We start from the raw sequence: 25,588 nt of genomic DNA on the forward strand, positions 1-25,588 counted from the left end.
AGATAGATAGATAGATAGATAGATAGATAGATAGATAGATAGATAGATAGATAGATAGATAGATCTTCAATTCAAAAAGGAAGCCTGTGGCTGGGGACGTCACTCAGTAGTATGACACTGGTCTAACAAGGACGAGGCTCCCAGTTCCATGCCCAACACTGCAAACAGCAACAACAGAGAAAAGAAGCCCCCTGGCCGGTGAAGTGCCACTAGTGGCCCTTAGCTACTCCACGATGTGAGGCATGAGGGTGGACTTGTCTTACCTCCCTCCCGGAGGGCAGAGGTTTGAGATGAATGAGCCTTGTGAGGTGAGAGCCAGCTGGGCTGCATAACAGGACCGTGCCCCTCCTACAAGGTGTTCCTAAGGAAAACTCTCCCCTTTCCTGTCTTCAGGATCTTAGGGGATGGTCACTTCTGTGCTCGTCCTCTGACCCTCATGACTCCTTCTTCAGGGTTTTTAGGATTTCATTGGGGACACCCCAGCGAATCCATGATGGTAGCTTTTCTCGAGACCCGGAGCTTCACCCTACCTGCTAAGTCCCTCTTACCCAGGTGTTTTACATTGCTTTCTTTGGTTGTGATCAACACCCCAGCCAAAAGCTTTCTTCCCAAAACCCAGGGAAGAAAGGATTTGTTTTAGCTCATAACTCTCAGGTCATACTCCTCCACCACTGAGAAAAGTTGGAGCAGGAACTCAAGGGAGGAACTGAAACAGAGACTATGGAAGAGTGCTGTTTGCTGGCTTGCTCTTCCAATCCTGCTCAGCCTACTTTCTCAAACACCTGCCTAGAGCTGACACCATCCACGGTTGGCTGGACCCTCCTACAGCAGTCATGGATCAAGAAAATGTCCCACAGGACCATTTGATGAAGGCAGTTCTTCAATTGAGGTTCCCTCTTCCCAGGATGACAAACAAAATTGGCCCTCACACCATGTGAGATGATATGGGCTCTGGGCATCTTCTGCAGGTGGAGACAGGCATTCGTCAACCCAACTTGATACCTTTCTTCACAAAGTATTCAAAGCTGGCCTCTGTCACTTGTCACCTAGCTACTGTACAACTCTGCTGTGTCTCGGCAATACTAAAACGAATGTGTGTTTCTTTATTGTTATTCCAAAGAATACCCTTTTGATGCAGTTCCTAAGGACAGTGCCATGGCGTGTCTAACAGGAGTAGCCCAGTGCCTACCTCAGGAGCATACCCAAGCTTCACCTGGTACCAACAGAAAGGAGGCTGTCCCTTGACCTGGTGTGTCTGGTTCTTTGGCAGGACACTGAACTCCTGAACACAGCCATCCTCACAGGGAAGACAGTGGCCATGCCTGTCAGGGTGGTGTCGGTGGAGGAGAACAGCACAGTGAGGGACATCTCAGAGCTGGTGGAGTGCAAAGCCACGGATGAGAATGTCATCAAGGTATGTGGGTCTGGTGAGGATCTGCTCCAGCCTTCCAGACACTCTGGGAGAGTTTATACCGGTTCAAATGGGGTTCAGGTACCCAACTCTTGCAGTGGCTTCACTCACCATTCCACCCTCACCTCTTCATTCTGCGTCATGTAATTGTATCTTCTCACTCTTCATCCATTCTTGCTGCCTCCCTCTCCTTCCTTCTTTCCTTCCTTTTTTCTTCCTTCTTCCCTTTCCCTCTCTCCTTCCTTCCTTCCTCTTCTCCTTCCTTCCTGTATTTATTTACTTAATTGTCAAATTAAACTTAAAATCTATTTACCATTAAGAATGTTGCTTCTGGGGCTGGAGAGATGGCTCAGTGGTTAAGAGCACTGTCTGCTCTTCCAGAGGTCCTGAGTTCAATTTCCAGCAACCACATGGTAGCTCACAACCATCCATAATAAGATCTGGAACCCTCTTCTGGCTTGCAAGTGCACATGCAGATAGATCACTCATTTGACAGAGGCAGTTAAAACAAATAAATAAATAAGAATGTTGCTTCTAATATCTATACAAGGAATGCCTCTGTTAGGCTGAGAACACGTGGATTAACTCATACCACTGTTACTTAAAACCTCTTCAGAAAAAAATTAAAATAATCATCATTATTCAATATATTCATCATACAGTGCAGGAGGCCTCCTAAATTTCCTCTGAGCTGAATTCAGAGAAGCAGAGAGCAGAGGGCTCCACTGATCAAGGTCAGTAATGGTTTGTGGGCATGGGAGATGCTGATGGAACAATGCAAAATCTCAGTTGGTTAAGCACCAACTTGTTGGGAGAGCCATTCCACATCTGCTCCATTTTCTAGAGGCAAAGAATTCCCCTCTCAACCTATGAGAGCCAGGTGTGAACCAAATCCAGAAATAAATGCCACCGTGGTTACACACAGAGCAACCTTTAGCTCCGCATAAGGGCCTCTGACGTGGAGCCCGTTGCTGATATTTCCAGGAATGCAATCAGTATCTTTGGGGAAATAAGCATGTTCAAAATGAATATTGCCTCCTGGAATGAATCAGGAGGTGGTCATCCCTGAGCTGTTGACACAGCAGAGTGTCCAATCAGCAAGAGCTGGGGGAAGTATGGAGCTGGCAGCGTTTCTGAGTTCCTGAAGGCAGTCTCATCCCCAGAACTCAGCTCCTTACTAGGTCCTGGCTTCATAGCTGCAGGACCCAAGTTCATTTCTCGGGCATAGGTTCATCTCCTGGCCTCATCCCTGCGACTCAGGCTCTAATCTGAGGTCACCGGTTCTCAGAGCTTCTGTCTGCCATTTGGCATGCTGTGGAGAGGCAAAAAGAGGAGCTCACATATAACCGGGGCCCGTTCTGATAGACGTACAGGAGATTGGGTCTAGATGGTTTCATTTTGTCAAGACTCAGTGGGCTCTGAGTTTTCACCCCTGTGTAACCAGGCAAATCACACTGTCATGGCTTTGTGTGACAAAATGTGGTTCCTAGGTCAGATACAAAGCAGCCACCGTTCCAGCAGTTTCCTGCACCCACAGCCTGAACTCCATCTCATATAGGGCCCATAACATGGTAGTATGTGACTGGTGGTGTCCTGGAGGAGGAAGCCTGATTCTGGGGAACTCTGGCATTATGTAATGAGCAATGACTGACCACATGCTCGTAAACCTTAAGTCTGGGAATTTTCTAGCATCTCGGGAGAGCCCAGCAGATCTGACACACTGAGCCGTGTTCCCACATACGAGCAATCTAGGCAGTGTCCCCTAAACTGATACCTGCCAGTCAGCCAGTGACACACACCCTGTTACCTCCTGTCTGGGTCACTCAGCCTGTCCAATTTGTCTGCTTAGCCTTGTGGTGTGTGTGGCTGTTCTCAAGTCACACGTGTGCAAACCGGCGTTTCTTCAACACCCCTTCTAATACAAATAGCCACATATTTGTCAGAACGACATCAGGCCATCCATACTATTTTTCACCATGGGCTTTTTAATATGAGATTTTATTCTTAACTATGTTTATTTGTGTGAGTAGGCCACACAAATAGGCCAGGGGAGGGTGTTGAATTCCCTGAAGCTGGAGTTATGGCTATAAGCCTCCATGTGGATGCTGGGAACCAAACTCTGTTCTTCTGTCAGAGCAGCCGATGCCCTAACATCTGAGCCATCTCTCCAGCCCCCATGAAATTTAAAAATGATTTTAATTGGTATAAAGGTAATGGGTTTCCATATATATATATATATATATTTTTTCATATGCATGATGGCATTTATGTGTCATTATGCCTGTTCTTATTCAACCTCTCCTCCCACTGTCCTCCCATCCTCCTAACCCCCTTGCTGGTCCTCTTTGTCACTCCAAGTAGCCCTATTTTCTGCTTTCCTGTCACACAGATTTCATCACCTTCTCATTTCCCTCTCTTTAGAGCTCTTCCTCCCCTCATAATCCCCTTTCTACCCTCATGCCCTACACACATGCACATACATATAATATATCCACAGACATACATGCACATAAGAACCTATAGACATTCCAGAACACGCTCATAATCTATTCACAGACATGCATGCACTCACATAATCCATGTGGTCACATATAGTCTATTCAAACACACACACATAATCCATGTACACACAAATAATCTATTCACAGACATATACACACACATACAGCATATACACACGCTCTCAAGCCAGTTTCTCAGGGACCCAGATAATCTGTGTGACAGTGTCCTAGGATCCTTTTGTAGCTTCTTCCATGTGTGCATGACCTTAAACACATGCACATACATATACATATATGTGTGTAAATACACTTAACATACACAAGGGCTTTTCAGCCATGGTTTGTTATGTAGTAACAGCCATTTCTTGAAGTCATCTCCCCTGATTCCTGGCAGTGCAACATGGATCTCCCTGCCTGGAGGTGGTGGTAAAAGGACTTCAAAGCTGAGGGATCTGTCTGTTCTGTGCCCCATATGTAGCTTCATCAGCTCCTCTGAATCTGCCCAGGGGGGCCACAAATGTTCATATCTACCTTGACGTACATTCAGGAGATGAAGGGACAGAGCACTGAAGAGAGACAATGAAGCAGCTAGCCTGGCAGATGCCCAGAACAAGGTTAGGGAAAGAAAATGGCTGCTGCATCTGTGCCATCAACGTCTCAGTGGCATCACAAAGTATCTAGCCTTCTGCCTTTGAAATAAAGCTGTCTCACAGCCAGTGACATGGCATGGCTCATGTACCTGCGCTTGTCCAATTTGATCCTTGAATCGTAGGAGCTTTGACAGTGCACAGTTGCTGTCTTCATAAATCACAGCCGACTTCATTCAGTGAAGACTGATTGTCGTCCTGAGATTGGAGGTAACAGTAAATACAACAGTTGAAGCCCCGCCAATATAGTCCATTATGGTGAGAGCAGAGGTAGCCAACACTCACAGAGGCCTGGCTACTGACTAAGGCGGCCAACATTGATAAAGGCAGAAATGGGCTAAAAAGGGTACTGGGGTGACTTCACAGAAGGTGAGCTCCTGGGAGGGGCCAGCTGAACCTGAGTTGCAGTTTAAATAGGGTTGTTTGTACCTGCCTTGGGATGCCTACGGGCTGCCTAAAGAAACACCTTCAGTCCATAGCCTGGCAGCTCCTCTCTTGTCTGCTCCTGTGGCCCCAGATTGCTAGGCACCACAGTGGTGCGTTGAGTCAGTATTTTCGGGATGAATCTGTGGGATTTCCAGTGTGACCTGTCATGACCTCCAGGTATAAACTCATTTGAGCGGCTCATAGGGACTGAGCTGTAAACACTGGGCACAGGTGATGAGAGGGTAGCTTGACTTCTGTCACAGCCGGTGCTTGCTCAGGCTCCAGGACACAAGAGCAATTCCCTCTGATGACAGCCTGGGTTTGTCACAGGATTCCTATTGACACAGGCTACAAGTCCTCAGGAGAGCAAAGGTCCTTAGTAACAGTCCAAAGTTTTTGGATTCACAGGTTTGCGGTGACATCAGGGGGTGAAAGCAAGCAAGCAAGAAGGAGGCAGACTTCCGACCACAGAGGAAAACATGCTTCCTGTGTAGTGCTGGTCTTTAAACTCTGTTTTATTTGGAGTGTTTTCCCCTTCTCTCTTCCACCAACCCTTTAGCCCTGGGTAAGAGAGAAAAGGTTAGTGGGGAGATAGGGCATAGACCCTTTACTTCTCCCGGGTGTTTAGGGTCAGAGGGTTCTTTCTGGGGCTATACCAGTCTCCGTCAGCAGCAGACACAGCCAGCAGTCTCAAGGCCTCCAAGCTGCTTCGTTGAAAAGTTTCTGTCTCCTCCAAGCTGCCACACTGGCTGTCTCTGGTCTCTCCAAACTGCTACACGCCACACGCCAACACCACATATCACACTGGGCTCTCATATTTGTATCCTCAGAGCCCTAGAGCCCTAGCCTTTCGCCGTGTTGCCCTTACCAGCACGGTGTGGCAAGCCATTACCAGCTGTCAAAGACCACACCCTGCATGAGAGCATTATCAGCTGTGGGCAAGCTAACGACCAAACTAAAATCCCACACTTGAGATTTAAAACAAAAACGTATTTACATAACATAACCGAGTTTTTAAAACTTTCCTTACATTCCTGACTATATGGTATTAGTTATGTTTCTCATAGTTATATTGCTATGTCCTGATGTCTGTCAGAAGCAATTTAAGAGGGCAAAGGTGTGTTTGGCTTGTGTTTTTAGGGAATATAGTCCATTATGGTGAGAGCAGAGGTAGCCAACACTTTCAAGGCTGGTCCTCAATGTCCTGTTTCCTGCAGCCAGGCTGCACCTCCTAGAGATTCCACAACAGTGCCACCACCAGACGCATGACCCTGTGGGAGACATATTAAAACCGTGGCCCTGCCAGGCATGGTGATGCGTGCCTTTAATCCTAGCACTCAGGGAGGCAGAGGCAGGCAGATTTCTGTGAGTTCAAGGCCAGCCTGGTCTACAGAGAGAGTCCAGGACAGCCAGGGCTACACAGAGAAACCCTGTCTGGAAACAAACAAACCAACAACCAACCATGGCCCCCATGTGTGCTTCCTGTACCCTCTTTGTCCACAAAAGCGAAGTGCTGGCTCATGCCTGTGATCTCAGCATGTAGGAGAATGAGTCAGGAGGATTGTCGCAAATCTGAGGCCAGCGTAGACGACATCATGAGTTCAGGTCTGGTCTGAGCGGCAGAGTAAAATTCTGTCTTAAATACAAAGCGAAGTACAAAAACCCAAAATGACCATCTGGTTCCGGGAGGAGGGGAGGCCGGAGGGCAAAGCAGTTCTCAGAATCAGGAGGCCATGCACCATGGGCCAGCAGGTGACCAGTGATGATGCTCAGCCATGTCCCTTGCTGGACCTGAGGTCCTCACTTTAAAGCGGAGGAAGCTGTGCTGTTGGGGTCACCCAGCTCTAGAATTCCTACTACCTGGGTTCAAAATGCAGCTAAGCCATATCTGCAGGCTCTTCCCTGCCATGTCTGCTCCATTGTTTTCTAATTATCATTTTTCAAGGATCAGGGGAGGGGGAAGGCAGCACACATGCCGTGACATGTGTGTGGACATGTGCGTAGCCATCGGACAACTTAATGAAGTCAGTTCTCCCCTCTAGCTTTATGTGGGCTCCAGGCCTCTGTGACAAGTGCCTTTCCCCACTGAGTCATCTCACTGCCCTTTGTTTCCTCTGCACCTTAGGGGTGTTGCTCTTCCACCCTGTGAGTTCTGACAGAGCTTTAAGAATAAAGCATCATTACTGCCCAGGGGCCCTGGACCTGTGTCTCTGCCAGGTACCTCTGCCTGCCGTGAAAGCATAGGTATCTAACTCAAAGTCAGTTTCCCAGTGTCAGCACGGTTGATATTTAGGGGTGTACCCATTTAGCATGGGGGAGGGACTGTCACTGAGCCCTACAGAGTACCGACATACAACTTCGGCCTCTTTCTCCACTAGCTGCCAGCTGCACTGTTCCCCTGAATCATGACCACTCTAATTTTCAGAGAATTCAGAAATGCCTCTAGGAAAGGAACTGTCCCTGGTTGGCATCCACTGCATTAAAAGCCTGGACGAAATGAAGAAGGAAAGTAAGACAGATACAGAGGAACCTTGGGCATCAAGAAGAGTGCAAAGGACCTGTGGCAGACATCTCCAACACATACAAGGACCAGGCAGAGAACAAGATCTGGGACAGAGAAAACACAGAGAACTTAGTAGCAGTAGTGGGAATGGTGACAGGACTGTGAGTCTTCCCACCATCCAAGGGCTTTTACAGAGTTTAGATGGGGTCTAGGACTCAAAAAAAAAAAATGTTAATGATTGTTCTTCAATAAAAATTGAAGAGCTAGGTCAGGCTTAAGCCAACATGGTCTCATCCTTAACTAATGGCAGGTGCAAAGACCCCATGTCCAAAGGCCACAATGACATTCAAGATGGATGTGAATTCTGAGTATACTTTAAAACCCTCCCAACCAACCTCCTAACACACTGTAGCTCTGGCAGACACCATTGTCTCTCATTGGTCTCCCTCAACCCTGCCTGTCGCCTCACAGAGTTCTTTCCTCCAGCTCATATTATATTTTCCTGACCATCTGTCCCCTTGCCTGAGCTCAGAAAGACACAGCCTGCCCAAGCAGACTGGCCTGGGGTGGACCAAATGGACAAAGGCCAGAGCAGCCTTCAGGAAGGGTTCCAGCATGCTGCCGGCCTGGCTGAAGTCCACGCCTCTTGCCAGCCAGCAGCTCCTCTCAGTGCCTGCCTTTCCCTGCCACTTCAGTGATAGAAATGACCCAGAGAACCATGTGGCAGGAAGGCCAGCTGGGTCAAGGCCACAGTCTCGTGTTAGAGTCTGTTAACGTGCAGGGTTGAAGCAGTCTGGGTGAGCTCTGAACTTATTGCCATAAATGGAACATGTCTTCTCTGCTGTGGGCAAGCTGCCCTTCTCAGCAGGCCACGGGATTCTCATCAGCAAAATAGAACACTGTCTGTGTGCCGAGTGCCCCCGGAGGATGGGAGGTGGGGTTCTGCAGCAGTGGTAGGAAGACATATTGCAAGCGGGAAATGAGATCTGGTTGCATGAGATCTGGGAACCATTGACATTCGAAATGTACAGAGCTGGCTCATGAGATCAGGTGTATCCAGAAGCAATTTTGATTTCCCTATGCCTGAACTCATACACAGTGGTAGTCACGAAAATAGAAAGGAATTAGGCCAGGCGTCTGATTATTGAATTTTCCACATTTTAAATGTACATTATGCAATCTTATTTTGACAAGGAGGCTGAACGGGCTAAGGCTTCTAAGCTTGCCTCCAGCAGAGACGTGGAAGAAAACAGTTGGATATTCAAAGACAGGCTGTTATTGGAGATGGCACTGAAAGCATTGCAAACAGCATTTAGATCAATGACAGACACAGTGGAGACAGAAGACACATAGCTGTATCATTTAAAGGAATGATTCTCAGAGCGGTCCCAAGCTAGCATCACACAAGACTATGTAAGATATGTAAGCCTGGTCTCACCAAGGTCCTCAAAAGTCAAAGGCTGCTGTGGATGCTACAGGCTAGGTGTCTGTAAATCTTTAAAGTCCCTAGTGGCTAGAGGAAGGTTCCCTAGACATAAGTGGTTGGCAATGGGCGCCTATGCTTTCTTCATGGAGACTGACTCACAGGGTCTCAGGTCATCACAAAGTAGCAGCCCCTGAGGGACATCAAAATAAGACAAACAGCTATGTGCTCCCCAACCAACACCTCCACTACCTAGACTTTCCCTCCCGGTCCTCATGGTTGGTGCAGTCGCCCACCAAGCATTCGGCTCACGTGCACAGTCCACTGACAGAGATGAAAAGATTCTGAGAAACGCAGCCAATGGGCTGGAAAGATTCCTGCAGGAATCAGTTCCTTTTTGTAAGAGAACCTGTTCATTTTGTGTGATACCCTCATTCCCACTGCCAGCCACTTAGGACATGATTAATTCGTCCGGAGATGTCCCCAGACATTGGTGACACCATCAGGAACAGCAGGGACGATGGCTCTATCGTGCGTAGCACTTTCGTACCTTTGGTTCCTCCTAATCATTTATATATTCTGGAGAGGCAAGGTTCCCGCCCACCCGAGCGCAGAAAGGCAATAAATGAGGAAAGTCAATGGTCTGAAAATTACAACATTGATTAAAGATGTGATTAGTGATAGACTCTATGCTTGGCTATTATGCTAATATGTTCCCCGATCCAGGACAGCATTTACATGTTAATGATAAGTCTGGGACAATGGCTGAAATTGCTTCCCATCCTCACTCAGTATAAAAACAGTTTTAAACTACTCTTGACCAGTGAGTGAAAAGACCCCTTCCTATGGCCCCTCCCTACTGCTCCAGGCCACCGTCCCCAGCAGATGGAGAAAATTCTCTCTGTCCAGCTCTTGCCATCTGCCCTCCAAACAGAAGAGATGAAAGTAGGGTCTAGAGTAGCCATACATGCTCCTTCTACAGAAAGAGCAGGGTGACCAGTTATAACAGCTGTTGCTCAGCACAACATGGTCAGCCCTGGATGCCTAGATGGGACCCTGGTCTTTCCAGAAGACACTGTCTAGTAGGAGACAGACATGCAAATGGCAGCTAGAGCTTAGTGTGATGCCATGTAGGTAGTGGGGAACATTATTAGCTCAGAAATGGTTGTTGAACCACTGTGCATCTTGCCAGCACAAATCATCTCTAGGTAGAGTCTCATGGGAGTCAGTGACCTAGAAAGGTTAGATCGAGAATTTGCTGGAAACTTTCAGATTAAATTCTTGTGTTTATGCCACAGTTGCTTGTATGTCATCTTGGCATCTTGGGGTCTCACCATCTCTCCTCAGTTCTTGTGGCTGTCTTGAAACAGGTGTATCCATACGTGGGGGGGACAACTGTCTGTCCTTCCATCCATCCACCTATCTATCTCCCTTCTATCCACCTGCCCAGTTATCTTTTATCTTTCTGTCCATCTATCTTCCCATCCATCTTCATTCTTCTATCTCTACATCTCCATCCATCTATCCACCCAGACACCTTTTCATCTCTACCCTTCCAGTCATTTGTCTGCCTACAAATCCATTAATCCTTACATACATATATTCACTCATCTGTTTACCTATAGTGCATCTGTCCATCCATCTATCCATCCATCCGTCCATCTTCCCATCCATCCACCTAGTCAAATACTTGTCCATTTACCCATATATACACTATGATCTATCCATCCACCCATTGACCCATTCTTCTGTTTGTCCATCCACACATCTGTCAACTCATCTATTAATCTACCCATCTATCTATCCTTCCATCCTCTTATTTGTCCTTTCCATCCATCGCTCCACTTATCCATCCATCATCCCACCCACACACCTATCCATCCTCTCACCCACCTACTCATCCATCCATCCATCCATCCATCCCCACCCACTCATCCACTCTTGTCCACCTATACATCCATCTACTGCTCTGTGTGTTTACCCACCCTTCTATCCCCCAAATCATTGCCAACTATGATCAGACCCCACCTCATGAGCAGCTGATATAGGACCAAACAATGGAAAATGAACACATTGTACTTTTTCCATCAAGAATATAACAGTTTCAGTAGTAATACAGACACATGGAACCAATTTAAGTCAACTTGGTTTCTATTTTCAGTTCGTTAGAATGGCACAGACAAAACCCTGGCCTTATTTCCAAGGGATGTAACTATCACCTGGGTACTGGGTGTGGGGTTGGGAGAACTGCTGGTCTAATTGTTTCGTCATGGCTCCCAGAGATATCCGTTATCAGTCATGTGCACATAGCTACTGACCTTGGCACTCATCATGCCGCCTGGGAGGGTAGGTGTATCTGCTGCCTCCTCTCTCCACTGGCCTTTATTGTATGTATGAAACTAAGTGTGTCTGGAGAAAGCGTATCATGGCCTCTGGAACACAAAGGCCAGGTGCTTGCAGATTGCTAACTTCTTATTCTTTGCCTGATTCTTTTCTTCTCTGGACCATCCCCTTTGTGGGAAAAGGCTTCTAAAAGCAGAAATGGAAGAAGAGAGGGAAGGTAAAGACAAGAGCCCAAGAGAAGGGAAAGAAAAAGGTGAGGACCCAGGCAGAGACAGGAAGTCACCTGTGAGATCCCACCACTCTCATGAGAACAGCAATAGTACAAGTGTAAAGATCCAAAGGTTCTGGGTGGGTCAGCATCCCCGGGACTCTTGACTTGCTCAGGCCTGGCACACTGGGATGGAAGTGTGTCCCTAGAAAAATGTGACTGAAAAATCACAGAGGACCAATGGGACTGGGCGAGTGTGAGAGACTATGAGAATGCATATGGAGGGGAAGGCGGCAGGCTCCCTTGGCGTTCTTGGAGGGTAGGCCATCTGGGGAATGCTTTCATCATGCTCCTGATGTCCTGTGCGCACAGGCCCTATGTACACCCACATTTTAGCCTCAGCCGCGGTTCTTTGCCGATTCAAATTTGCTTGGAGATTGAAAGTCCGTACTTCAGTTTGTTCTTTGCTTTCTAGCTCAGCAAAGGCGACCACAGCCTGGGAGCTCAGAGCTGGAAAATAGCGCAACTCTTGCCTCTTAGATGGGTAGTTCCGGTGCTCTCATGAGGTGCCGAGAGACTGAACTCTAATCCTAGAAGCAACATTTGTACCTTCCCAATGCCGTCTCTCTTCCTCCGAATTCCCTGGTCTGCTTCTTCACCCTTGTTCCTTAGGCTCAGTTTCCTATTAAGACAATGACACTGAATCCTTGTCTCGGACTCTGAGCTGGGAGCAAAGCAGATGGCTCAGTCTATAAAGCACCCAGCAGGAAAGAATGAGGATCTGAGTTCAGATTCCCCACACCCATATAAAAACTGTAATCCCAGCACTGAAAAGGCAGGCACAAGAGGCCCACAGAGACTTGCTGGCTAACCAGCCTAGTTGAATCAATGATTCTGGTTCAATGAGAGACGCTGTTTCAAAAAGTAGAGTAGAATGTCATACTGGAGATCTCCAACATCGACTTTTGGCTTTCGTGTGCATCTACTGTGTGCACCCACCAGCGCATATGCTCGCTCTCTCTCTCTCTCTCTCTCTCTCTCTTTCCGTCTCTGTCTGTCTGTCTGTCTCTTACACACACACATGCACACACACACTGTTGTCAGCACAGCCATGTGAACTGCACCCTCTCTGTCTTCTTCACAGGTCTCAGACCACTGTGACTATGTCTTTGTCAATGGCAAAGAAATCAAGGGCAAGGTAGACTCTGTGGTGAATTTCACCTTCCAGCACCTGAGCGCACCCTTGCCTGTCACCGTGTGGGTGCCACGGCTTCCCCTGCAGATCGAGGTCTCTGATACAGAACTCAGCCAGGTTAAGGGCTGGCGGGTCCCCATCGTCGCCAGCAAGAGGTGAGCCAGGGGTGGGAAAATGCTCGCAGACACAACAGCACCAACGGGATTTACAGATCATGTTGAAAGAGCTCCAGGATACAATAGACGCAGGTGTTTCCAGAGCCCATGTCTCCTTTAACCCTAACAGCACATTTTTCGGAGGTCATGGCCCCAGGTCCCTTGGCCAGGCCAACACATTGCAAGGCGAAGGTGCTGAACTAAGTTATGCTCACAGTACATGGAAGCTCGTAGCTATTGCCTCAAAGTGGCTCCTTTATAACAGCAGACTGCTGTCTCTTCCAGCCCTTCAGGCCCCAGCACCTGGGGCATGAGTTCAGTTTCTCCAAGATAAATGCAGACTTGACTTTCATTCTCCATGGTGACAGCATCTCAGTTTCTTGGAGAGTGTGATAATGTTCATAACTGGAACAGGGACTTCCCATTGCAGAAAGCCACAGACAATTCTCCTGTACCTGTAAGACCTTCTCTCGAAGGAAGCAGAAAGTGTGCCTGAGGATGAGATCTGACGTTGTCACTTGGCCCCACATACATACACACACAAGTGCCCAAGCACACACACATGCACACCTGCAAACATATATACACACACGTGCTTGAAACATAAAAATAAATTGCCTGTATGTGATTAGTAGCCGCTTATGGGACCATGTGAGCTTAGGAAATGCCAACTGCCCCTTCTTTGCCTGGCAGTGCACTCAAGCCTCTGAGGTACTCAGAGAGGGATCCAAGGTTCCCATGGGGCCCTGAGGCTCCCATTTTGAGCATTGTCTTCTGAAGTTGAGACAAACAGCTACCATCCTGTGATCCTCTGTGCTTCTTTTCTCCATGTCTGAGCCAGCACTCTTCCTCCCACACAGGCCCACTCGGGACAGCGAAGAGGAGGAGGAAGAAGAGCAGAGAGGCCGCGGTTGTGCATTACAGTTCCAGCATGCCACAGTCCGAGTCCTCACCCAGTTTGTATCAGAGGGTGCTGGGCCCTGGGGCCAGCTGAGCCACCTTCTCAATTCAGACTGGCAGTTTGACATTACCCACCTGGTGGCTGACTTCATGAAGCTGGAGTCCCCGCACATAGCCACCCTAGAGGACAGCAGAGTCCTGGTTGGCCGGGAAGTCGGGATGACCACCATCCAGGTAGGAAGCAGGGGCACGGGGGCTCTCTATCCTTGGCTGGTACCATTCTTCCTGGGACTAGGGGTCTCTGGCTGGGGGGATGAGGCAAGTTATTGTGGCTAATTCTTTGTCCCTGTGATGGCTCCAGAGGGTGACATGGGAACAGGGGTGTGCTTGAACCAGCCCTTCCATTTTTAGTCTTCCTTCACTCAGTGGGAGCTCACTCTCAAGGGCTACTCCCATGTTTCCTCCAGTCCTACCTCCCACTTAATTCTCCAGCCTGACCTCTCTACACTTCCATGAGACTTGTCTTTGTCCTGTATGTACTGCTTCTACGAATGCCAGGGGGAGCCTGGACTTTCCATCTTTCTTCTAGATACCACTCAACAACTCTTTATTTTATAATTCATCTTATCACTCAAAATAATATATAGGATGGTTAGTTCCAGATAGACAAAGGTAAATTTCCTCCATCCCTCAAGTCCCACCTGACTTTCAACAGCTTTCTAGAAATGTCATTGAAGAGGCTAATGCCATGGCAACAGTTCCATCATTTCACCTGCACAGCTCCAACCCAACACTGGGCTTGTAAGATGGGGCAGGCTGGCCTCCCACAGAGATGCAATGTGATGGTGGAAGGCTGGGACACACAGATACAGATCTGTTGTCCCTGGTTAACCCATTGGCCCCTTAGAATTTGATCCGTGCTGCACCAAAGTCAGTCTGTGCACAGCTCCTCATGCATCCAGCCATCAGGATCAGCAAAGACACATAACTAGGCTTCACACAAGTGGTCCATTATCCAAATGAAGGAGATCATTCCTTGTTTAAAGGGGATGGAACTTTGTGTTTATTTCCATTTGCTCTAAAATTTCAGGCAAGGGCTGCCTCAGCGGCTCACAGAGCACAGGGCGGAGCCACTAACGGTGATGGAGGCCCATGCCTCCTTATGTTCCATGTTCAGGATCTCTGGCCTATCTAGGGTAGAGTACAGAAGCTGGGAGGGGTTCCAATGCCTGGAAATGGGTGTGATGGCTCTTCTGTGTCCTGTTGTTTCTACAGGTGTTATCCCCACTGTCCGACTCCATCTTGGCAGAAAAGACAGTAACTGTGCTGGATGACAAAGTGTCTGTGACAGACTTGGCTGTCCAGGTGGTAGCTGGGCTGTCTGTCACCCTGCATCCCATCTCAGAGAACAACAGAGCCACCACAGCTGTGGCCACAGCTGAAGAGCTGCTTCGTGCCCCAAAACAGGTAGGGGTTGAGAAGGGACAGAGGGAGGCCATGGGCCTGGTTCAGAGGAAGAGGGGAAGGAGATATGTCCAGATTCAGAGTTACAGGGAACACAAGTGCTCAGCTCACATGGATGCCTCTGGGACACAGGGAAATGTTCACCCATCCTGCATCTGTTCCCAGGGAAAAGATGGCTCCCACCCCCGCCCCACCCCCACCCTCACCTCACTCCCACAGAATCTACCACCCCCACCCATCACCCCACCCCCACCCTCATCACTCCCACAGCATCCTCTCACTCCCACCCCAATATCTCTCCTGGGCTGAGGAAGTGCTGGCCAGAGCACGTCAACCTTTCTCTTGTATGTCCCTGTTAATCCACATTCCTTCCACAGCCCACGCACCCTAGCAGGTGCAGGAGCCTGCTCTCTATTTCCCACCCCCAGCTCTGTGGATCTCCTATGTGCTTCAGTTAGATCCTCATTGCAAAGCTCTTCTGAGTTCTGCTCTTGCAGTTTCTCTAGCTGGAGATGTGCTCCCCTGGGCTTTCTCATGCCTGGCTCCTTTCCAGCCATAGTTTCTACACCCCTCTGGTCAATAATGCCTTCTTTACAGCCCTATCAATCTCTGCCTCCTCTGCCACTTCCATTGTGCATTCACTACCCCTGGAATTGCTATTAACTTGGGTTCCACTCCTGTGTTTTCTTTTGACCCTATGGAAAGGGGCTACAGGATAACTTTCCATGAGGGCAAAGCTTTGCAGAGCTGACCCTCTGCTGTGAATGGTAGGCTCACAGCAAGCACCATCGCAAGCAGGTGGAAGCTGGGGGCTGGCAGAAAGAGGGGAGGGAACATGGAGTCCCACACACTTCTACACTCAAGATTCTAGAGGTAGATCTCTGTGAGGGTCCCCCCTGGGTAGCCACAGCACCTCAGTCCTTAGAGACGGAACCAATTAATTTTATGATTGAGAATTAAATTAGAATCAGCTATCATGTGTTATCATGTGTCACCCTTCCCTCCATGAGTGATGGTCACTGTCCATCACTGTTAGAGCAGAAGCAGTAGGGACCTCAGGACTCCCCCAAAGCTGGCTCCATATTGGCTCAGGCATTTGGCTTCAGAGTTGGTTCCCATGAGTGACACAGAGCCAGGAGAAGTTGGCAGGCTGCAGTGGATCTCCAGTTAAACCCCAGCGTGGACAGGATGTGCCAGGAGTTTGGCCTGCTACAGCTGGGACAGGCCTCGGGCTGTCAGGGGTAGACCTGACAAGGAAGCAGTGGGAGCTGCAGTCCTGCACAAACCACAATAGGAACAAAATCGTGTCTGTAGAAGTGAACTACTGAGCCAGAACACGGCACCATCAGGGCTGCTGGCAGAGCAAAGCCAGGAGGATAGCTAGGCGCTTCCACTTCCAGGGAAAACTAGAAAATTCCAGATGCCATACAGGGTTTCCGTACTGGGAACACAGGCTGCCTATTACCCGGACTACATGGCTGAGTTAGTGGTGCACACAGCTGACACGGGCTGTGTGAAATCCATAGGTCTAACTTACCCCAGCTGCAGGCTCCAGGAAGGACCCTGGGATGGTGCTCAGCACACAGAGGTATATCAGCTAGCTGCTGCTGCGTAACAGTCTGGCTGCTTAACAGCTCACTGCAATGCTACCCCAGTTCTGTGGAAGCTCAGCTGGGTCCTGCATTCAACACAACACTGAATTCTCATCCAGGGAAGGATCTATTTCCAGGGGTGTTACTGATGGGGTCCAGGGGCCTCTCTGCCCGTCTTCTGGTTGGTTATGTAATTGTTCATGTGCCTCTCTCAGACCCTGTGGCCATTAGTTCCCTTTTCTCCTACTTCCCCACCTCGCTCACCCACAATATAGAGTCTGCCTTGGGCTCTGCTATCCTCTTCTACCACCAGCAGCAGGAATCAGTGACCTAAAGAATGTTGTAATTCTATCACCATCCCCCTGCTAGGTAGCCCAGGCAGCCATCCCTGTCACATAGGCAACTGTACTTTTCCCTCAGGGGAAAAGCATCCCTCTCCCTGTGCCCAGATTCTGGTAACTCCACTGCATTGTCTTTGAAAAACTCTCCTGTCCAACACAGGAGACAGTTGCTGCCTCTGGTTCCAGGCACCATCTATAGAGACTGGGAGTCTATTCCAGCCACATCCAGTCTCCCAGGCCAGCTCTTCTGCCCTTCTTCCCTAAGGACAGGAATTGACATGGTATGTTCTTATTTGTAAAGGAGAGGTAAAGATGAGGAGGTGGCTTGGTCATTAAAGTGCTTGCCGTACACGTGTGAACATCTGAGTTCAGATCCCCAGAACCCATATAAAAAGCCAGGCACAGTGGTACAAGCTTGACATCCCAGCTGTGAAGAGATAAAGACAGGAGGATCCTAGGGGCTTGCTAGTCAGTGAACCCAGCGAATCCCTCAAGCTTCAGGTTTAGTGAGACCCTGTATCAAAATCTAAGGTGGAGCACAATTAAAGAAAGACACTGAAGATTGACCTCTGGCCTACATATATCCATATATGCAAGAAGAGAGAAAAGATTAGGTCCAAAGAAACTGAGGAAAAAGTTGAAAGCTGAAAGATCTTTGCTAAGAATAGGCCCTAGATTAGAGTGGATAAAGCACTGCAGCCTCTAGAACAGTGGTTCTCAACCTGTGGGTCATGAACCCTTTGAGGGGGGCACATATTAGATATCCTGCATGTCAGATATTTACAATCCATAGCAGTAGCAAAATTACCATAATGAACTAGCAATGAAATAATTTTATCGTTGGGGGTCACCACAGCATGAGGAGCTATATTAAAGGCTTGCAGCATTAGAAAGGTTGAGACCACTGCTCTAGGATATGGGACAAAGCTAGCATCCACATCCAACACGGTCCATCTATCTTCATCAACCAGCAGTAATTGGATGCCCAGCTCAGATGCAGGAGGCTCGTGGATAGAGCATCGTCAATTTGCAGGCATGACTCTCTAAGAAGCAGGTCTAAATCACTGGTGGCTAGGTGTTGCTTGAAGTCACTTGGCATTTGTCATCTTGGGAGCTATGTGTTGGATTTCCCCAATGAGGTTTCCAGCCTCACTGTAATGAGGCAATAGAAGGGCATATCTCAATCAAAAGGCAGAGCTGTTGGAAATGTCTCTAACTAACCACAAGTTTCAATCCAACTGTCTGTCCTTCAAGCGGGGCTTGGTTTATTGTTAATTTCCATCTCCATCCAGGGAAGAAAATTTAATTCAGGACAAAGAGCCAGCCACAATGAAAGGCATTATCTCATCCCTAAGAAAATAAAGGCTGACACTAAGGCATGGGGCCACATTCTGTCCATATCAGTTTTCCCACAAGCTGAGCGTCAAGCAAGGATTCCCGAATCTACATGGGGATGACGAAGGCCACTCAGCAGGCAAAGCAGAGTGCAAAGAAGAGAAAGCAGGCCCTAAAGCTGTGCCACCTGCTCAGCTACCAATGAAGACAAATTTACCCACCAAGGCTCTTGGGAAGATCATGTCAAACTAGGAAAGCTCAGGGAGGTACCACACTCAAAGGACAGGGAGCTGGGCTCAGTATAATGCCACCTATCCATTGTACATCCAGGACTACCCTAGTGGGTATTAATTCCTTGGCATTTCTGGCTTCAGACAAGAACTCAGGTTCCAAGGCCAGAGAAGGCCTTTGAGCAAAGATGAATAAGATGACCATGCAAACTTGACCGTGGAAAGCTGAGCTCATAACTGCCGAGTGACAGCACAAGTATTCCACACCATCATGAGATTTTGAGTTAGTGCAGACTACCTTAAATTAATAACTCTTTCTCTTTACGCTTTTTTCTCTCATCCTTAAACAAAATCCTAAGTGTGCCCAAACCTCACAATCTTTGAGATTGCTCATTTTTTTCTGAAAGCCCACTTCCCCACATACAGAAGAGTCCCATTGCTGAACCTACCTCAAAAGGCATGGGTCTATCTCTTCACCCTCAGCCTCCCAGCAGCTGCCAAGATTTACAGCTTGCTTGTCCTGTTATTTTTTTCCTCTCAAACTGTCATAAAATGGTCCTTGTGCTTGAAAGGGGGAGGGAGCTGAATGCAGTCCCCCTTGCTCTACAGAAATTGCTCTGGGCTTTCTGCTCTAAATAGAGATTCAGCCTCAAATTACCTAAACAGAATGGAGCAGCATGTGGGCACTGGCACTGGTCTGGCACTCATGCCTTCAGGAATAGCCAGAACCAGGCACCCAAACTGCACCATTCCAAAGTCTTTGTTGGGTCCCATTGCCTAAAATGTTCTAGAATATTGCCTTCCTCATTCCAGTTTCCTCTTGAAACTTGTAGCTAGACCACTGACAGTTCTCTTTTATCCATCTCCACCTGTCTGTCTTTTGTTTCTTCCCAGTCCTGAGTAGACATCTCAGCTGTGTTGGCTGCTGAGCCCACTCCCCCCTCAGACATGATGTGTCCTGTCTGCTGTAGAAAACATCCCAACTGCTTCACTCACCTGACCCCACCTCCTCATTCTTTGCTTTGAGAAGAGGTATCATGTAGCCTAGGCTAGCCTCCAACTTTCTATGTAGCCGAAACTGGCATCTAACTCTTTTTTTTATTTATTTTTATTAATTACAATTTGTTCACTTTGTATCCTCCCTGTACTTCCATCCCTCCTCCCCTCCCAATCCTACCCTCCCTTTCTCTTCCCCATCTGTGCCCCTCCCCCAGTCCACTGATAGAGAAGAGGAGGAGGGCCTCCCCTATCAGGTCATCAGGACTGACTGCATTGTCTTCTTCTGTGGCTTGGTAAGGCTGCTCCCCCCTCAGGGGGAGGTGATCAAAAAGCAGGCCAATCAGTTCCTGTCAGAGACAGCTGCTGTCCCCATTACTATGGAACCCTCTTGGGCACTGAACTGCTATGGGCTCTGGAACCTCTGTGCAGGGGTTCCAGGCCATCTCCATGAGTGATCCTTGGCTGGAGTATCAGTCTCAGGAAAAACCCCTGTGCTCAAACTTTTTGGATCTGTTGCTCTCCTTGTGGAGCTCCTGTCCTCTCCAGGTCTTACTATCTCCCACTTCTTTTTTAAGATTCCCTGCACTCTGCCCAAAGTTAGGCTATATCTGACAGAGGGCTTAATATCCAGTATATATAAAGAACTCAAGAAGTTTAACAGCAACAACTCAAGTAATCCAATTAAAAAAGAGGTACAGAGCTAAACAGAGAATTCTCAATAGAGGAATAGTGAATGGCAGAGAAACACTTAAAGAAAAATGTTCAGCGTCCTTAGTCATTAGAGAAATGCAAATCAAAATGACCCTGAGATTTCACCTTACACCCATCAGAATAGCTAAGATCAAAAACCATGTGACAACACATTCTGGAAAGGATGTGGAGAAAGGGGAACCCTCCTCCACTGATGGTGGGAACGTAAACTTGTACAACCACTCTAGAAATCAATCTGGCGCTTTCTCAGACAACTAGGAATAGTGCGTCCTCAAGATCCAGCCATACCACTCCTAGGCATATATCCAAAAGATGCTCAAGTATACAACAAGGACATTTGCCCAACCATGTTTGTAGCAGCTTCATTTGTAATAGCCAGAAGCTGGAAACAGCCCAGATGCCCCTCAATTTGAGGAATGGATACAGAAATTGTGGTACATCTATATAATGGAATATTACTCAGCAATAAAAAAAAAAAAACAAGAAAATATGAAATTTGCAGGTGAATGGTGGGATCTAGAGAAGGCATCTAACTCTTGATGTTCCTGCCTCCACTTACCAAGTCCCGAGACTGCAGGCCTGTGACAATACACGTTGCTCGGTTTTCCATTTCTAGAAATTCTGTGTAGGTCCCCACACATCTCTGCCCATCCCCCACTCACCTCTTCTCTCCTAATGCAGTCACTGCTTTAATTTGTCCTTTGCCGTTTTATTTCATTAGCAATCTTTTTTTTTTCTTGGTTAATTTTAATCCAGTCTTTTCCAGTTGTTCCCTCATCTCCAGTATTAACCTGATCATCTTGCTTTTTAAATTTTTATGTAGTTGTAGTAGTGGCAACAGCAGCAGCCGCAGCAGCGGTGGTGGTGGTGGTGTGTCACAGTGCTTGTTCGGGGGTCAGAGGACAAACTTAAGGAGTCTGTTTTCCCTCCCTTCACATTGACATGGGTTTCTGAGGTTGGACTCATGTCGTCAGGCTTGCAGGGCCAGTGTTCTTATCCACAAAACCATCCCACAAGCTCCCAACATGCCTCTTGTGACTCCTGCTACCCACCTACAGACGGAATTTAGTTTTTATTAAGGGAGTCTTGTGCAGTGGTTGCCTTGCCTTGCTCTGCTCCTAAGGAGCGCCATATGAGTTGATGTTCATTTGGGTCCAGCTTCCAGTCTGTTTCTCTGCTTGCCTTCCCTGTGGCACACTCCCTATGGCATACGGGCAGTGCCACAGCAGCCCCGGACTGACTGTGGGTTTCTTATTCCCCACCAATGGCAGAAAGGAAATAGATTTGTCGTATGCAGAGGCTCCCACCACGTCCTCTTGCTGCAGCAATTGGGTCTAAGATGGGTGTGGCCAATGAGCAACCAGAAAGGTTCCCACCATCAGGACTGGTCTGGTGGTGAGAGAAAAGCACTGCAGTGGAAGGAAAGGCTGGGTACAGCTTTTCTGAGTGAAGCTGACTTTGGGGACTTTGGCAGAGGCTGATCCCTAGGTCTTAGCACAGCAGGGCTCTGCTCACTTCTTGCTAACCTGACAGCTGAGGAACATGCTGGTTAAACTTGCAAGAGAGGCATCCTCTGAACATCAGCTGACCCCTGATATGCTCACTGCTCTGTTTGTGATTCCCCTTTCAGGATCTCAAATGTTCCAGGTTTTCACTGGGAACCCTTAGGCTATGTCTCTGTCCGTGGTGCTGAAGGTTAAGTCTCCTGCAGGAAATGCCCTGGAGCGTCCCAGCTAGGTGGATCTGTGTCCGCTGTTACACAGTATAGTCCCTGGTCTGTCCAGCACTAAATGTCCGTGATTACTGAGAACATAGCAGACATAGAACAATGGTTCCAGGACATTTCTAGTCCAGGAACTCTCAAACTCCCTTCTCTGTTCTCTACAATGAGAATGTAGAGCTAAAACATAGCTGTTTGATCATTGACTGAATGATTGCAAGTCTTTTTAATGACTTGGCCCCTGATACTGGCTTGAGTTTTCTTGGTATGATGGAGCTGAGCTGAGCCCACCAAGTGGCATGGCCATGCCACTGCTGTCCACCTAAGAGTGTTCATATCAAAGTCTTACAAAGGGAAGCTACTCTTGTTTTCCACAAAGCAAAGGGCACCTGCAAGACCCCAGATCCCAGGGAAGCATGTGGTGAGGGAAGATGGATTAGAGTTCTTAGAAGAAAAGAACTGAGAGAATGAATATCCACATTAAAGGTGGATATATTAGAGTGACTTACTGGCTGTGGTCCAGGCCATCCAACAATGCTCATTTCATGGTGAAAGGTAGAGAATCTGGTAGTTCTACAATGTGTGAACTTCGATGTCTCAGCAGCCCCAGTCTGGCTCCGGAGTTCTGGATGATTCCTGGAGAGCTGCTGGTCTTCAGTCCATGTTGGAATCCTGAAGAAGTTGTATTTAACACTAGCTGCAGCAACAGGATAGATGAACTTGCCAGCAAGAGTGAGGGCAAGCAGACAAAAGCTTTCTTTCTTCCTTCATGTTCTGTTATCTGTGCTACCACCAGTGGTGTGGCCCAGTTTTAGCATAGGTCTTCCTGCTTTAAATATCCCTCCCAAGAGTTTTCAGCAGCAAGGGCTTCTATTGATTCTGGATGGAGACCTGTTGACCACCAAGATTAGCCATCACAGGAAAGAAGAAAATTTTTTCTGGTTTTTTGTTGTTGTTTTTGTGGCAGGGTCTCGTGTACCTCAGGATGACTTTGAGCTCCCGGTATTCCTGCTTCCAACTCTCTCTTAAGTGCTGAAATAAAAGGCATGCACCACCACTCCTAGTCTATGCAGTGCTGGGAGTCAAACCCAGGGCTTCATGCACTGTAGGCAAGCATATTACCAACCGACACACACTTCCAGTCCATACTTTCCAGTTTCAGGTCTTTGGCTCTGACATAATTTCTTGCCTCTACTTCCTACCTCACAAGCCCCCATTGTCTTGTGAGACTAATGGAGCCTGGGAATTTTGTTGTGTGATTGGCACATAACAAAAAGCTTCCCATGACTTTATGCTGGAGCTGTGTTGAAGTATTTCTGTGACTTGTGGAAAGCTCATTTGCTTCCCCAGCACATTAGTATCAGATCGGGACTTCACGTCATCCTTCCTGTTTCTTTGGTGTTTTTCTAGGAGGGGTTCTTGGAGATAAGGCACCTCCCAAGTGTTTTCATGCTCTCTGTTCCTGCAGGAAGCTATAGTCAGCACGTGGCTCCAGTTCAGTGACGGCTCAGTGACACCCCTGGACATCTATGACATGAAGGACTTCTCCTTGACTGCCATCTCTCTGGACGAGGCTATTGTGTCCATCCCACAGCCCTTCTCACCTTGGTGGCCCACCGTGATGGCTGAAGGAGAAGGCCAGGGCCCATTGCTCCGAGTGGACATGTCCATCGCTGAGGCCTGTCAGAAATCCAAGCGCAAGAGTGTGCTGGCTGTGGGCATTGGCCATGTTGGGGTCAAGTTTGGGTGGGATGATGCTGACTCCAGCCAGACTAGAGATAAGGATGAGGAAGAAATCAAGAACCATGCCAGTGATCGCCGGCAGAAGATTCAGGACCTGGAACGCCCAGGCCAGGGTGAACTATACCATGGCAACTCTCCTGGGGATCGTGAAGAAGGGGCCCTGCTGAGTGCCACCACGACCACCAAGTCCCTGTTAGATAACAAGGTGGGGAAGAGCGGCAGGCTGGATGGAGCCAGGCTACACAGCATCCCTATAGACTTCACCAACTTTCCAGCCCACGTGGACCTCCCCAAAGCTGGGGGCTCACTGGAGGAGAATGGCCTGATGCAGACAGCCCACGGCCTGAGTGACCTGGAGATTGGGATGTATGCTCTGCTGGGCGTCTTCTGCCTGGCCATCCTTGTTTTCCTCATTAACTGTGCCACCTTTGCCTTCAAGTATAGGCACAAACAGGTGCCTCTGGAAGGTCAGGCATCCATGACCCACTCTCATGACTGGGTGTGGCTTGGCAATGAGGCGGAGCTCCTGGAGAACGTTGGGAATGTGTCACCACCCCAGGACGAGCACACAACCATCATAGACCGAGGGCTGGGAGGCTTCGAAGAAAGCAACCACTTGCTCCTCAATGGTGGCTCCCAAAAGCACATGCAGAGCCAGGTCCACAGGCCACCAGGCTCTGGGGGGTGGCAGGGCAGGGAGCCCAGGCAGGAGCCTGCAAACTCACCCACCTCCAAGATGAAGAAGGTGAAGTTTGCCACCTTCACCATCCCACCCGAGGACAGCTGCCCCACAGTGAACTCCATCCTTGGTGGTGAAGATGACATCAAGTGGGTTTGCCAAGACCTGGATGTGGGCGCCCCCAAGGAGCTCAGAACCTACCTGGAGAAATTCCAAGACAACGTGTAGCGCTCTGGCCACCTCGCCAACATGGGACAGTGTCGTCCTTCCCTCCCTCAGCAGAGCAGCTGGATGGAGGGAGGTCTCAGTGGACTGAGTGAGGAAGGACGAGGACCATATAATACCAGCTAGTGGTTTAGAAGCTGGGAAGGGATGTTTTTATAAAGGGGTTTTTTTTATCAGTTGAAGATGGTAGGTTTTCAGAAGTTTGAGTCTCTGACTCTGCAGGGAGGCAGAGTGGATCTAAGACAGAACTGCTCAGAAGTGACAGAGTTATTTTATGAATCAAACTACACTGCAGACAAGCTACCAAAAATATTTGTTAAAAAAAAATACAAAAAGGCAAATAAAAAGACACAAATGACTTTCGCTTTATATTTCTAATAAAGGGAAAAATGTAAAAACGGGGCTTGCTAAGAGAACGCCTTCATTTTAATTCAGTGTTCATGTTTCTGAGGACAGTCCAGGTCTGGTGCCCAAGGAGAGGCACATCTGAACACTGATCAGAAGGAGAATTTTACATTTGGGTCCACATCTCATTTGCTTCCAAGTTTCCTTCTAGTGTCCTAGGCTTCCATTTGATTTCATGTTTATTTCTGAGGACCAAGTGGTATATTTTCCTAAATGAAATATAAATTATATTTCTATTCATTACATGAGGTTTTTTTTCCCTCTTTTTAGGAAGACCATCAATGAACCCATTCTTTATGCTGTAACACTAACCTGTTTTTATATCTCTCCCCTGCTTTGTTGATATTTCCTGGCTTGTTTGTATTTGTATTTGTTTTTTAAATAATATAGGAAGTGCTCAGTTCCTTCCATGGGGGTAGTGAGCCCCACAGT

At 48.1% G+C, this 25,588-nt stretch overlaps 1 protein-coding gene across 1 annotated transcript in view; it reads left to right on the top strand.

The window, feature by feature from the left end:
• Tmem132c (transmembrane protein 132C) overlaps positions 1-25,351 on the top strand; it is a 298,442-nt gene extending 273,091 nt beyond the window's left edge. The window contains exons 6-10 of the mRNA XM_055606023.1: positions 1,271-1,414; positions 12,607-12,812; positions 13,673-13,946; positions 14,988-15,179; positions 23,573-25,351. Coding sequence (XP_055461998.1) covers positions 1,271-1,414; positions 12,607-12,812; positions 13,673-13,946; positions 14,988-15,179; positions 23,573-24,754 — 1,998 coding nt within the window. The 3' untranslated portion in view covers positions 24,755-25,351. The remainder of the gene's footprint in view (positions 1-1,270; positions 1,415-12,606; positions 12,813-13,672; positions 13,947-14,987; positions 15,180-23,572) is intronic.
• The last annotated feature ends 237 nt before the right edge of the window (positions 25,352-25,588 follow it).

This window comes from Psammomys obesus, unplaced genomic scaffold, assembly GCF_907164565.1.
Source record: "Psammomys obesus unplaced genomic scaffold, mPsaObe1.curated_primary_1811, whole genome shotgun sequence".
In the NCBI taxonomy this organism is placed as follows: Eukaryota; Metazoa; Chordata; class Mammalia; order Rodentia; family Muridae; genus Psammomys; species Psammomys obesus.